The sequence below is a fragment of the Phoenix dactylifera genome, chromosome 10 (assembly GCF_051530095.1).
Source record: "Phoenix dactylifera cultivar Ajwa chromosome 10, Ajwa_hap1_PhDact_Kaust_v1.1, whole genome shotgun sequence".
Lineage (NCBI taxonomy): Eukaryota > Viridiplantae > Streptophyta > Magnoliopsida > Arecales > Arecaceae > Phoenix > Phoenix dactylifera.
Window position 1 is genome coordinate 26,888,686 of NC_143199.1, and position 15,214 is coordinate 26,903,899.

The 15,214-nt window shown below is 45.6% G+C and overlaps 1 protein-coding gene across 3 annotated transcripts; it reads right to left on the reverse strand.

The window, feature by feature from the left end:
* Window positions 1-5,249: 5,249 nt before the first annotated feature.
* LOC103722565 (vesicle transport protein GOT1-like) lies at window positions 5,250-13,379 on the reverse strand. Of its 3 annotated transcripts, XM_039115525.3 has the most exons (8): window positions 13,102-13,379; window positions 12,754-12,798; window positions 9,622-9,697; window positions 6,658-6,749; window positions 6,457-6,537; window positions 6,280-6,377; window positions 5,735-5,816; window positions 5,250-5,602 (listed from the first exon to the last, which is right to left on the reverse strand). In XM_039115525.3, exons 3-8 carry the CDS (start codon window positions 9,653-9,655, stop codon window positions 5,564-5,566), a joined length of 426 nt encoding a protein of 141 aa, XP_038971453.3. In that variant the 5' UTR covers window positions 9,656-9,697; window positions 12,754-12,798; window positions 13,102-13,379; the 3' UTR covers window positions 5,250-5,563. The 3 variants fall into 3 exon arrangements, with proteins under 3 accessions (XP_038971453.3, XP_026666379.3, XP_038971454.3); XM_026810578.4 differs by lacking the exon at window positions 12,754-12,798 and having other exon boundaries at window positions 13,102-13,374; XM_039115526.3 differs by lacking the exon at window positions 12,754-12,798 and having other exon boundaries at window positions 9,622-9,712; window positions 13,102-13,236.
* Between the last annotated feature and the right edge of the window lie 1,835 nt (window positions 13,380-15,214).

Below are 15,214 nucleotides of genomic sequence, written 5' to 3' on the forward strand. Positions count from 1 at the left end.
GAGGCGACCGGTCGGAGCTTCAGGCTAGTCTGCTCCCGGGATGATCATCGGGTTAGCCTGGCATCTGAGGGTTGTCAGGCCTCAGGAAATTCCGCTCGTTGGTCGGCCAAGGCTGGCGCAAGCCGAGGCGACCGGTCGGGGCTTCAGGCTAGTCTGCTCCCGGGATGATCATCAAGTTAGCCTGGCATCCGAGGGCCGAGCCTCGAAAAATTCCGCTCGTTGGTCGGCCAAGGCTGGCGCAAGCCGAGGCGACCGGTCGGGGCTTCAGGCTAGTCTGTTCCCGGGATGATCATCGGGTTAGCCTGGCATCTGAGGGTTGTCAGGCCTCAGGAAATTCCGCTCGTTGGTCGGCCAAGGCTGGCGCAAGCCGAGGCGACCGGTCGGGGCTTCAGGCTAGTCTGCTCCCGGGATGATCATCGGGTTAGCCTGGCATCCGAGGGCCGAACCTCGGAAAATTCCGCTCGTTGGTCGGCCAAGGCTGGCGCAAGCCGAGGCGACCGGTCGGGGCTTCAGGCTAGTCTGTTCCCGGGATGATCATCGGGTTAGCCTGGCATCCGAGGGCCGAGCCTCGGGAAATTCCGCTCGTTGGTCGGCCAAGGCTGGCGCAAGCCGAGGCGACCGGTCGGGGCTTCAGGCTAGTCTGCTCCCGGGATGATCATCGGGTTAGCCTGGCATCCGAGGGCCGAGCCTCGGGAAATTCCGCTCGTTGGTCGGCCAAGGCTGGCGTAAGCCGAGGCGACCGGTCGGGGCTTCAGGCTAGTCTGCTCCTGGGATGATCATCGGGTTAGCCTGGCATCCGAGGGCCGAGCCTCGGGAAATTCCGCTCGTTGGTCGGCCAAGGCTAGCGCAAGCCGAGGCGACCGGTCGGGGCTTCAGGCTAGTCTGCTCCCGGGATGATCATCGGGTTAGCCTGGCATCCGAGGGTCGAGCCTCGGGAAATTCCGCTCGTTGGTCGGCCAAGGCTGGTGCAAGCCGAGGCGACCGGTCGGGGCTTCAGGCTAGTCTGCTCCCGGGATGATCATCGGGTTAGCCTGGCATCCGAGGGCCGAGCCTCGGGAAATTCCGCTCGTTGGTCGGCCAAGGCTGGCGCAAGCCGAGGCGACCGGTCGGAGCTTCAGTCTAGTCTGCTCCCGGGATGGTCATCGGGTTAGCCTGGCATCCAAGGACCGAGCCTCGGGAAATTCCGCTCGTTGGCCACGCGCCTGTCGCTTGCCACTCGACGGGATTTCTCCGTGTCCAGCTACGATCGTGTTTCTCCTCCTCTCCAAGCGTTGCCTGGGGAACACCAGAAGGGCATTAAATGCTAATTGAAGCGTTACCTGAGAAATCGGATCGCCAGTTGCTGCTTGCAAGGAGTGTCAGTTAAGCGGCCGCGATACGCGCGCTCTTCGAGGCGGATGCGGCCTGGGCGCGAGCGGAGATATGTGGGCCGCGGGATACACGCTGCCCTGAGTGTCCTGCATGAAGAATGCAATTAAGGAGAACGACTCTTAGGAGATCGTGGGAGGATACGCCTCGAGAGCCGGAACGGCTCCGGATTCGGTGCGCCCGCCTTTATTGGAGCCACCCGCATCGGAACGACCGGGGGGCCTCGTAAAACAAAATATCAGCTGAGCTTCCACTATCAACAAGAACACGCCTTACATCATAGTTTGCCATAGTGAGGGAGATCACCATGGCGTCATCGTGGGGAGTCTGAACCCCCTTTACATCCTCATCAGAAAAGGTGATTACATTGCCGACCCTCTGCCTCTTTACGACGGCCATCCCTGATGCTTCCGCCGAGCCCCCTGCGTTCCTCACAGGCCGAGAGCAGCCCCCAGTGATAGTATGGATCACGCCCGCAACGGGTCGATTCTGCTCCAGAGGCTCCGGAGGAGCCGGGTCGGCCGGACGCGGGTCCGCGGGGGGACGTCGGTCGCTCACATATCGACCGAGACGCCCCCGACGGATGAGAGCCTCGATCTCGTCCCGAAGCTGGAAGCAGTCCTCCGTGTCGTGGCCGTGGTCTCGGTGGTACTCACAGTACGCCCGAGAGGGCCTCCTCCCAGGAATCTTCTTCATCTGTCTCGGGACTGGGAGGTCCTCCCGCCCCTTGATTTCCATGAGGATCTGGGCCCGGGGAGTCAAGAGAGGAGTGTACCGGTTGAAACGTCGGGGCGGAGAACGAGGGCGTAGGGCGCCGTGGTTCCTCGCCGGCGACAGGCTTCTGCGCCGACGTTGAGGCGTCGGGCTCCTCCTCTGGCGTGCCTCTTTTCGCCTTTTCTTCCCGAGCTTTGGAGGGATCTCGGCGGCCTCCTTGCTCCGGTGGGCGGCCGCCTCCTCGGCGTCCGCATACTGGTTCGCCCGGGACAACAGCTCCGGGAAGCTCCGCGGCAGGCATTTGTCCAGGGAGAAGGTGAGTCTGCCCTTTCGGAAGCCACGCTTCAGGGCTGAAAGAGCCACCTCCTGGCTCAGGTTCCGGACTTCCAGCGTAGCCTTGTTGAAGCGGGTAAGATAATCCCGCAAGCTTTCTCCCTCGTTTTGCCGGACATCAAAGAGGGAGTCGGAGACCAGTCGCCGCCGGCTACTGACGGCGAAATGGGTGATGAAGAGGCGAGTAAACTGGTCGAAGGACTGGATTGAGTTAGCCTCCAAACCGGCGAACCACGCCCTTGCCGGGCCACGGAGGGTCGCCGGGAAGGCCTTGCAGAGGAGAGGATCTGATGCTCCGTGGAGGAGCATAAGGGTCCTGAAACTCTCGACGTGATCCCGCGGGTCCGCCGCCCCGTCATAGGGCTCGATCGCCGGCATTTTAAACCCCGGCGGATTCGGGGTCCGCAGGATCCTCGAGGCAAGCGCCGGCTGGGAGGAGATCTCCAAGTCGGCGAAGGGATCTTTGGAGTGGCCCTTCAGGACCTGGAGTTGTCGGTGGAGATCGTCCACCCGCCGGTCCAGGGAACGCGACCGATGGGTGGGAGACAAGGAGCACCGAGAGGGGGACCGACTGGAGCGCGGGTTCCTTGAGGACTGGGGGATCTGGGAACGCGCCCGGGCCCGCCTCTCGTACCCCGCGCAGCTCCGATGGGAAGGTCCCGGCAGAATGGACCGTGCTCGAGAATCTTCCTCGCGCCGGCGCTCCTCCCCATGGGAGAGGAAGGAGCGCGGGTTGAGGAGGACAGGTGAGCGCTCAGGGAGCAGCGGCTCCTGGGCCCGCTGCGGCGCCCGGGACATCACACCCTGCAGGTTCTGCACTGCCTCTGCGAGGGTGCGAACCTGCTGGGCTAACTGGTCGAACTGAGCGGCTTCGACCATCTGAATGGGAGGTGGAGCGGTGGAGTGTTGCTGAGAATGTGTTGGAGACGCAGCGGCCTCCCGGCCGGAGGCGCGAGAGGCCCCGCGACCGGAGGCATTGAAAGCTCCACGACCACCTCGCCGTGCCATTACGATCGCTCTGAGATTCGGGCCCTTCCTCTAGCGCCAACTGTTGCTGGTGGTCCAAACCGAGAACGATTGGCACAGCGGTGTGAACGGGGTTCCGTTTGAGTTGCCTTGGTTGGTGTTGATTGCGCTCCACCTTCCACCGGGAAACCTGCAAGCAAGCCTCGCACCACCACTGGGGTAGTGGGGGCCCTCCGACGATCAAGTCAGAGGAGATTGGAGGAGAAGGAGAGATAATAGTAGCAAGTAAGAGAATGCTCTGGAAGTTCTTGCTTACCCCCCCTTCTCCCCCCAGCCGCATATATACCAGGCTGGGGGGTCCTTTTGGGGGGTTGGTCATCGTGTAGCACGATGGAGCTGCCACTGACATGGCCGTTACAGGGCGTCGTGGGGCAGCGCTGGGTACGGCCATGACAGGGCGTAGTGGAGCTCCGCTTTGTACGGCTGTTACAGGGGATCGTGGAGCAGCGCCGGATACGACCGTTGCTGGGTGTAGTGGAGCAGAGGGCCGCGGCGTGCCTCTGGGGAATAGCATGTCGTTGTCGAGAGATGTCCGACTCGGGGTCGGGCTGCGGAGACGAAGATGTCCGACTCGGGGTCGGATTGCTGGATCAAGGAGCTGCCGACTCGGGGTCGGGCTGCGGAGCCGAAGATGTCCGACTCGGGGTCGGATTGCTGGATCAAGGGGCAGCCGACTCGGGGTCGGGCTGCGGAGCCGAAGATGTCCGACTCGGGGTCGGATTGCTGGATCAAGGGGCTGCCGTAGTCTTCCTGGGCGCGCGTGCCGGTCACGTGGGGCATGGTGGCTAAGTTCCCCCGTAACAGGAACCATTCACCTATTGGCTTAAACTTTTGGATTGAACTTGCTCACTGTTCCCCGCTGTTCCTTTTAAGACTCTCACCATGTGCCACTTCTCTTTAAGTTTCTAGAGAAAGGATCTTACTAGCGTTTATATATTCATGGTTCCACCCATCTTTTAGCTTAAACTTTTGAATTGGACTTTAATAAAACAAAACTCATATACAAATTTCGGGCTCAGTAGTGCTTATATACTTATAGGCACATCCATGCACCAACTTAAGCATTTAGATTAGGCTTTAGCAAAGCTATACCCATGTACAAATCAATTCCAAACTTACAGGTGAGGCATGGGTCCTAAATTGAGACCCAAATCTTAATTTGGTCGAGTATGGATGAGGGAGATCCAGTTAATCCAAACAAACTCAATAAAATCAATTCAAAAATCTAAGTCCTCCTTTGAACTTAGTCTTAGACAAATGCCAGATTCAATCAAGAGATGACCCGATCAGCGAAGTGAATGAATTTGGTCTTAGACCCTAGGCCAATTTGAGTTGGATTTAGATTGAACTAGATACCCTCCAATTTAGCTAAAATTACTGTTTCCAATGCTCAGACTTGTACAGCGCATGACAGTCTTAAACCAGACCCAGATTTCTCATTTCCTCCCTGGTTTCACCACAGCTCCGACCCAGAATCTTATTGGACCAGCGTTTCCAGGTATAAATGTCATCACCAGGAAAATTACCAAGACTGGGTATTGGGAACTTGGGTTTCATGCAGCATACCCAGAAACAAACCATTTAGAAACTAACCATTAATAATTCAGTAGCCTTTTCCCCCATCCAACTAACACAAACATAATACTTGGCACACAAATTTTGATAAATCGCCTCTTCCTCTGATGGAAATAACAACTATAACTCCTTCCATATATTCCTAATTTAATATGGTAAATACCAAATGCATTACTTCCTACCCAAACATGCACACCAGTTAAAAGCACCACAACCACCAAACGCGAAGTGGCTCTTGTAACATTTTCTGATTTAACCATTCCCGCGTGAAGCAGGAAGATGTCGAGCAGTTGCAATCAAAACCGTCAAAGTATCTTTGAAAAGATAGCCGACACAGTAGGAGGCAATGTAATTCTATAACACGATCCAACATCCAAGGAGTAGGCTATCTTACGAAGAATGAGCTGGCTAAGTTATCAACATAGCTGGCTTGTGACGGGATATCGCACACATCAAGGCAAGAATGAGTTTAACAAAATCAACTGCTATCTTACAAAGAACTTTGTGCTGCATGATTCCACCCAATCAGTAGCAACAAGATCCTTTGTTAGACTGGGACACGTTTGCCTCTGTATCGATCAAAGAACTGCAGGGCAAGAAATGAAAATAAACAATAAAAATGTTTAGCCAAACTTTCAAGGATAAACAAGTGTCAATAGAAACACCACCCCAAAAAGGAAAGTTCCCAAGGTGACAGCCTGCGGACACGTCATCTTACCGATGTTACAAATGGCTGTTGGAATAGCCAACCAAGCACAGGAATCCTTTGCAAGAAAACTGCAAGGGTCGGCCAGAAGCCACTGCCAAACAAAAAATAATCAGCACTCCAGACACACAGTTAATTTAACTAAAAAGGGAAAAAAGCATCAGGAGTGGTGGTGTCCAGCCATTAACATTTTTTTTTTGGGTGAATCAGCAGCTCACACTATCCTAGCATAAGCATTGCCAGCTACATCAGCATCAAACAAACAACGTAAAGCAAAAGAAACAGAAGACTGCTGAGTCCAGAAAAACTCTCCAGAGTGGTGTGCAGCGAAGAAGGCGACCCAGTTAACCATTTGGTTCGCTTTCCAAAAGACATGCCCAACATTATCACTCAGAAGCGGGTGCCATTAACATTATTCACCAGCTATCTAGCAAACCTCATGATTTGAAAGCAAAGAGTCGCAATGCCTAATTTTTCAATGCCAATACCTAACAGCGTGAGCCACTCAGCCTAGACAATCACTAATGCTCAAAGACGCAGAAGAAGGGTATACTAACCTGAAAAGAACAATGAAACCATACGACTCCAAGATCATGCCAAAGACAGGCCAGCCAATCAGGACCAGAAAGAAGCCAAATCCAAACGAGATTGTACCCTGTCACATCATGACACACTTAAGTTACATCAAAATGGTTACTGAAATGATTAGTTGACTTACGGTAACAAGCAAAAACCTTGTAGTTTTTACGCTTGGTGAAGAATTGCATGGTGGATTTCAGTCCGATGGTTAACATGACACCTGACAGGAAGAGAATCTGAGACGGTCCAAAAAAAATGATGGTTGAGCAGGCATTCTATCAAGTTATATGGGGAAACAATACTACAAAGAGAAAATGGAATGCATGAAAATAGATGGGAAAGAAAAAAAAACCTACATTCCCCATTGCTAGCAGTCCCTTGTCAAAGAAGAAAATGATTCCCAAAAATGAAAAAAGTATACCAAATCCTGTCAGTCCCAGTCCAATCTCTGCTTCATATGCAAACTCAGGTTAGGAGACAGCAGCTAATGCTTGAAACATCATGAATATACAATAATAAATGATCTTATACCATCAACCTGTGTCTCTTAATTAAAGAACCAAAAAACAAAGACACTTTAAATGCAAAATTATAAATGGCATGGAAGCACAACTCAAGGAGCCCAGAGGGTTTTCTCATTTATGAGATAAGAAAAGGAAAAAATTAATTAGCAGAACATAATATTGTAATGGCTATTTTGGCTTTCAGCCTGTAAACCTAAATGAAAAAAAAAACCCAATCTATTTAGGACATTGTAGTTCTTTAGTTCTAAATATATACCTAGAAGATACTTAAATTAAAATAGCACTGACGGTCCTCATACAATATAGGGACTTTTAGATTCTCAACTATGATAATCATCAGTATCTTGCAAATGAATGAGAGATGCATTTGTAATGGTATATACAAGGAAGTACATGGATGTGTATAGTGTTTGCCTTGTGTATATAACCACATCTTGTTCCAAGCCATTTGAAAGGTGATCAGTGATATCAGCAAAATCTTTGGACTGCACAAGGACCACCCTGTCCAATCCTCTCCACTCCTTAGCTGAATATAAAGCTTAAAGTAACGTCTGCACTTGTGTACACAAAACCATTTGTAGGGTAGATGGGCATGCAAAAAAAAACCCTCAAAGAAATTCAGAGCCTATATGCTAGTTCCACTCTTTTCCTCTTCTTTCAAGATAACAATTTCAGATTGAGAAGGTTTTTTATTATATTAAAACTCAAGGTATATCTTAAAGCATCAAATGATGCATCAGCTTGTTGCCCTTTTCACACTACCCACAACTTGGCTTAAGGCACTGAAAAGGATCTACTACCTCAATGCAAGACACTCCATATTGGATGAAGATTATTAAAGTAATTGACATGACTGGCATCCACATAACCATGCCAAGCTCTCTCAACTACCAGCATCCAGGACACTCCAACATGAATGAGGCTTACATAACTAATTAGTATGACTGTCAGCCGCTTAACAATGAGGGAGTTCAATCAATTTAACCTAAAAATTAAAATTTATAAAAATAGATCAAGCATGACAATTTCTAAGCCAGGGGACATAATAGAACTATGCTAGTCAGTCAGGATCTTCCTTTCAAGAAGAAGGAGAGGGCAGAAGCCCACCCAAATTTATTAAGAAGAAATATTTACAAGCCAAATGAAAAGAGGAAGAGTTAAAAAATACTACGAGGAAAGTAAGAGAGTAGAGCCCTAGCAAAAAAAAAAAGAAAAAAAAAAGAGAGTAGAGACAACAATCCAGAAAGCTTAAAATTCAAAAGATTTTTGGACTCCGGATGGATGCATCCAAAGTCCGCAATCTCGATACCATGTACCATATCGGTACGTTATTAGTTTGATACAGTAAGAGTCAGTATAGTATACAACCCATAGCAACACAGCTCCCGAGCCCTTTTTCTCACTTTTTTTATCATGGTACCATCCAAAAATGGGTAGTACGGATCGATATGGTATTGTACACACCTAGTTTAGCTTAGTACGAGGCCTATACTGACCCAGATAGTACTTTCATAGTGATTCCGATCCAATACAGTACCATACTCCCAAATCATGCGGTTCATAGTAGTACGACAAATATTGGATGCATCTACTACGATGTCTTCCAACATTTGAGTCCCCATGCTGCAAAAATTGGATGTAATTTTTCAAAATGGAAGACTAAGTACAACCATATACACCCTTCTATATTTTCAAAGTACTACATGTTTTCTTCAAGAAGAATTATTACTTACAAGCAATAAGCATCAAAAAGACTCTCTCAAGAGGACATTATCTTTAAGAAAAGGTTTCATTTAATTTGCTTCCATAGATGTGCTATTTAAGTATGCTAGTTTTAAGAGAAAAGTGCTTCATAACTAATGGATGGAACAAGAAGGGTGGGAATGTAGGGGTAGCTGAGACATTATACTCTTCTCAAGCATGTCATTCCAGCATCACTCTTTCGAGGTGAGTATTTAATTCAAAGTGGGCAACTAGAAACACAAAAAAAACATCTTACAAAGGATGGTGAGCGAAGACAATGTAGCTCTAGTTTCTCTGGACTGTCTAATATTGCAGCTGACACTAATATTCATATGTTGAAACCTTTTTTATGCATAGATATAAAATTGCTTGCAGTATTCAGTTACTTGTGAAACATGAGAGATTATGAGATTGAAAGTTTCACATCCTTCCTAACATGTCTTAAATATTTCACATCCCACGTTGCAATTCCTACTAACTCTGATGTGCTAGGGATATCTGGAAATCACAGGATTAGGAGGCCCGATGATACATAATGCTGGTTTCAGAAGATTTCTTCCACTTTCTTCATATTTAAACAAGATGATCTGAAAAATTTTGTATTTGGAGCAAATGTCATGCCTCAAGACAAACTCCCTTATTGCATAGCTATGAGCAGAAGGATCAAGTTGTGCAACACGAGGTTTATATAACCCCAAATAATAGACCTCATCATTATATCAGAAATGACAGCCAACATATACACAGTTCAGCCCAGACTGGGTATAAATGGAGATTAAAATATTGGCAGTTATAGTGGGTGATATTAGCCACTATAGAAAGAAAATAATAATAAGTAATGGAAAAACAACATCATAATTTACACAATTTCCAGCTGGTCTAAAGTTTTGAAAATACAAAATTATTATATTATTAAGACGTACAATGGATATGTGGATTGCGACAAAATAAGGAAAAAGGTGGAATGATCATAAATCACATATACATTACACCACCTACAAGCATGTGACAGAAAAAATAGACTATGACATGCATTAGGCAAAGAATTCATACTTTTGCGGTCATTCATCTCAAAAGAAACCATCATGCCAGGCTAGAGACACACAGCAAGATGCTGGTACGCAACAACCTGCAACAGAAATAACTTGGAAGAATTTTATTAGATTCAATTCATCAATGTCCACTCAGCATAAAGAGCACTAAATTATAAAAAGCAAAATTTTGTAAAAGAAATTTGATAACAATGAGGCAAAATTTTTCTCAAGATATGATCAGCATGTGGGAAATAATAAGTTTCTTGCAATTACTAAAGTTCAAAATAATCTTGTCAGCTAAAATCTAATCAACTTTGACACTCGTGGTGGTAGCTAATTCGTGACAGTGTAGTTGTTCCGTAGGTTATAATATGCACATTCCTTTTGTCCCATCTTTTGTTTTTTTCAAAAATTATGGATCCAAGAGAAGGAAAAGGTGTCCACATCAACATTTTCTATCGCACGCATGCATGTGCATGCACACACATTAGTACATGAAGGACACTTGAATATTGTGTTATACCAGCTTACTTCTGTCCTTCCCATTACCATGTGCAAGCACGTGAACACACAGAGAAACTGCCTTCATTATCCATGTGTAAGAACACAATTAGCATGAGGGCAATTATGTTGCTCATAACGCTTTCCCCGTGCTATCCTGGTATTAATCTTAGCTTTCCTTCTATATAATTCTTCCCTTTTGCTATATTATTTACTCTTTCCTATTTCTTTGCACATTGATGGCTACGTGCAAGTATGTTTTCACAGATAAGTCTCTCTCTCTCTCTCTCTCCCGCCCCCCCCCCCCCCCCCCCCCTCTCCTGTTGTAATCCTCTTGCTGCAGGCACATCTTTACTGTTAATTTTGATTATCATTATATTTCATGCTAACATCGTGTATGATGAACTCTTATTTCACTTCTTGCTCCCATTTTCTTCCCTCTTTTGTCAGTGATTGATGATACATTCATTATATGGGTCATGTTCCCCATTATTCTGCTTCAGAAAAAATTCACAATCCTCGTTTTCAGTGTTTGATAGAAGGATTTCTTCAGTTATCAATAAAAGTCATAGAATTACTTCTTAGATGCCATATCTCTTTGCTGACACTTCCACCATAGAACTAAGCTGAAAAATAATGATAAAAGATGAAATTCCATCAAGTAATGTTTCTCCTCATCTGTCAATCTTATCTGCTCTTGAAGCTTTAGATAATTCAACATCCCCACCTAAATTGACTAAACTACTTTGTAAGCTTAAAATAAGTATATATCAAGTTGGACATTTTCTTAAATTGTATTATTACTGTCATGTCCTAACATCAGCATATATTCAACCTTTGATGTATTTTTTTCAACATTAACTTTATAATTTTGCATAACACAATTTTTAGTTCTTTTCTAAATGTTAGCATGTGTGTTAACATACTAATTGACAAAATAAAAATTGTATATAGGTAGCATATGCACACATAAAGAAAAGGTAGCATATAAGCTTTTTAAACCAATATCTCCTATATGTATCACAATGCCAGATCTTAGTTACTGACGTTGAACGAAATTTAGTCATAAACTAGCTAACAGTTTGCTTCAACTAACTCTGACCAGCGAAATTTGAAGGAATCTTTTTATGTTAAACTATTGATTCTGCACGCACATGTGCAATGCATGCACCAGCAATTAGCATAAGGAAACGAGGGAAGAAGAAGAAGAGACATAAAAGAAGAAAATAAGGTCTCTCAATTAAATATTGAATGTCCCACACCAAGTTGACCTTTCTTATTGAATCTTCGAACTTACATATTGGAGAATCATACACATCATTTATCCTCCATCATACAATTCATCCCATCCAATATGAACAAGGTGAAGAACATAGATATCAAAGCTCTTAGATCTCATTTTTATTGTTATAGTTTGATTTTCCATGATGATCTAGCATTTAATTTCTTTTTAAAATGATGTTTCCAAAGTACACTGAAATGGTGCCCTAAAGATAGCTAAACGGGGGACCCTAGGAGTTTAACCAAATAAGGTGATGCTTTTTTTCCCTTGCCTAGGTGACCTATGTAAGTTCCTAGAAAGCTTAGGCACGATCATGGCAAATGCTTAGACAAATGCTCAAATGCTTGGCTTTAACCAAGTTTGCCCAAGGATAAAGTCAGTTGGCTTGGCACTAATAATGTTTTCTTGAGCCAAATCATTTCAGCTCAGGCATCTTGAAGGGTATTTAAACAAGCATCCTGGAGAAAAAACCAACTGAGACAACCTGAACAAGATAATGGAAAGACGCAGTTCATTTTTGGACAAAATCAGCGCTACCTCAGCACTGCATCTCAACTTGTAGGATATTCAGTAAATAAAAGAGTCCACATAATGTAATGCTGAATATGCATTAATAATCTTAAAATAAAAATCCACGAAGCTTTCACCTGAATTCTTTATCTATCCTTTAAAAGTGTTTCTGCAGTTCTCAGATTAATTCATTCACAAAATAGAGGTCCAGAAAATTCATAGTGCACTAACAATAGACGTCAACAGCATGCACCTATATACTGATCTCACGTTCACATAACAGAACAGAACATGCGCTGCTGGAATGGTGCACCGAATCACTAGCAACAGTTTCCTTATAGGGCGACGTCAGTACATATGGAAGTGCGTACATAGGGACTGTAAAACTGAAGCCCATCGAAGCCCGTTTTAGTTTAAGTAGGAGTTTGTAGATTGAGATGCTGAGTTAAATATTTCCCACGGAAAATTTGATTACTCGTCTTCTGAATTCTTTATAGGCAGCGAAGAAGGGGAAAATGGTGGGCAAACAAAGCGAACCACAACAAAAAAAAACGAAAAATATCTCAGAATCAACGGTAGCACTAGACATTCCAACAATAGAGAGGAAAAGAAAGCTCGGTGGGCAGCCGAATTTATAAGCAACGAACAGCTATTCACATGAAGTCACCTGACAATTAAGAGTAAGCTCCACATTCATGACGACAGATGCACCATGAGATTAAAAGCGCATATGCGAAAATCTAATATCTCAGTCATGAACAGATGGGGGAAAAGCAATTATAATTTCAAAGATCTATAGCACAAGCGGAACATTAGAACAATTAAACGGGAGAAAAAAAGAAGAAATTCAGAACTAACTTTGTGAATTGAGAACCCAAGAAGAGATCCAATCTGTCTCTTGACCTAGAACATGCAAAGAACAACAGAAATCCTATGAAATTCTCGGAAGAAGAACCCTCTTTCTTGAAATCCAAAGAATAGCCAACGAAATTAGGACGTACGAAATTGCTAATTAAAAGAAAATGAAACCTAAGAAGAAATCAGCAACTGGAGATCATATTGATCTCCAAATTAGAGCAGATCAAGATAACCTCAATACAAAGAGGAATCATTAAAGAACCTATCAAGAACCGGAAAGACGCGAAATAAAGAAGAGAAATCGATCGATGACTACGAGACTAAATTGGATCCGGATGAGATCGGTACCTTTCGGAGTCCTCGAGAGCAAGAGCAAGCGAGCGAGCGAGCGAGAGAAAGGGGTCTAAAGACTCCCCTCCACCAAGCGAGGCGAGCGAAGACCTCTGGGGCAAGAAATCGGCCGGTATTTATAGAGGCCGAGGCGGATGAGGGGGAAACTGAGAGCGCCCACCGCGTTCCCACGCCTCGGAATCGGAATGGGAGGACGGGAAGAAGATCTCGGAGAGCAAGGAGGAGGAGGAGGGACGCTTCTAGGTGAGGTCTCACCGTTTCAGGTCGAGCAAATCAAAATTGGCAAGAGAGACCAAAATGCTTGAGCTCTCGGGCACCCTCAAGCCTACCGTTGGATCATCCACTGATTGCTTTGAGATCTGCGCACTGGGTGATCCAACGGTCGAAGGAAGGTGAATCCTTCTTTCGCACGAAAGAAGACCCGATCCCCGCGCTTTCGTGCGAACCAGGAGTTGGCTGCCAAAATGTTGTGCCGTTCGGGATTTCCTTCCATTTTCGCTTCTGCTTCCCATGATCTTTTTTCCTGAATCCACTTGAGTTCACTCATTTAGACTCGGCCGGTTGACTCGAATGAAAAAAGAAATAGGAGGGTTAACTAGACAAAGACAAATAAACGCACCAAAATCTCGCTCATGGCGGGGATGATTCACATCCAAAAACGCTGGAATGACGAGACTTCTTCCCCAGCGCTTAAATGCAGCAATAATGGAACGCATCGGCCGGGCACAGCTGGGCTTGAAGACTTCACTCTACGGGTTGTCCAAATCTCCCTTTTGCAGCCGGTCTCGCTCTGTCAGCTCGGCGTGTAGCTCTTATTCCTGCTGTTGGGATTCCTGCAGTTAAGGCAGCTGGGATCCATCATTCTCTTGATTCCGAATAGTGGTGGGAGGCGAGAAAGGCTCCTCAGAGGAGGAGCTGACCCGGTGAGGAAGACAACACAATCATACGAGCCAGGAAGGTAATACTTCTGTCAATTGCTTACCCAGCTTCGGGCGAATCATCCTCGGGAAGGAGTTCGGAGGCACCATTTGTGACTATTGGACAAATTCCTTCTTTCTTTTTCTTCTTGTTCTTTGCCCCAGGCCAAAAAAGAGTAAGCAAAAAATGGTAATCAAGAGTCGGTTAGTGCACTAGTCATGTAGCAGAAGAATCGCCATGTGAAGCTTACGAGCTTGTGATGGGCCGAAGTAGCTGCACATTTCGTGCAATAAATAGAAGTAGTTCTTTTTGGCCCATCTTTGCCGGTGCTGACTTGGATCTCGGGTGACGGAATAAGGCGGCCAGAAGCGACGAGCAGTCGCGGTCGAAGCTTGGCTCTAGCCGATAGGCTAGCAGTAAGCTTGGCTACAGCGAAGCGCTTACCAAGCGCGAAGGAAAGGGCCTTCGCCACTTGAGCCGTATGCGGGGGAACTCGCACGTGCGGTTAGTACTTAATTTATTCTCTTCTCAATCCCTTACTTAATTGAGAAGTGTCAGGAAATAAAAAATCAAACTTTATCCACTCAGCAAACCAAGTTATAAAATCTAAGATTAAGGATTCATATTGAACTAGGTATTTGTTTAGTTTTATATCCAATGTGGGACTACCTTAAAAATATAAAAATTTTGAATTATTTTAATAGTAAACCAATAGTTTTCATCAACCAAACAGCATTAACTCCTCACGCAACCTAATCTTCTAGCTGTCCTAATTAGAACTTAGCTGCAAACAAAAATGTGAATTTTTCTAGGATACAGCGTCCAGATAGATCCTAGGAACAGAGGAAAAGATGATGCCTCCACTATTAAGAAGTTCATTTGAAGATCTGATAAAGAAAACTCAGGCTTGTCCAGCAAGAGGATGGGCCTTGAATTCCTGCATTGTCAGATTTGTGATCGGAAAGTTTAAAGGGATGAAGTATCATTATAAAAGGAGGTAACTAATAGCTTCTTTCTTCTCTACATTGGCATAGAGACGAGAGAAAAGGATGAAGAGAGGGTGGTCATCAATCCAAACATCTTTCTAGAATTTAATTGAGTTGCCATTGCCTAAGTGCAATTACTCAAACAAAGGGGTCAAGGGTCATGACAATATCATTTCAACTTAAAAGATGGAGCTCTTTTTATCTCA

Excerpts from the sequence above, each read along its gene's own strand:
- LOC103722565 (XM_039115525.3), bottom strand. The coding sequence starts at position 9,655 with ATGATGGTTTCTTTTGAGATGAATGACCGCAAAA. Across the intron at positions 6,538-6,657 it reads GACTGCTAGCAATGGGGAAT|ATTCTCTTCCTGTCAGGTGT; the intron begins GTAGGTTTTTTT and ends GGACCGTCTCAG. Across the intron at positions 5,603-5,734 it reads AACAGCCATTTGTAACATCG|TTCTTTGATCGATACAGAGG; the intron begins GTAAGATGACGT and ends CTTGCCCTGCAG.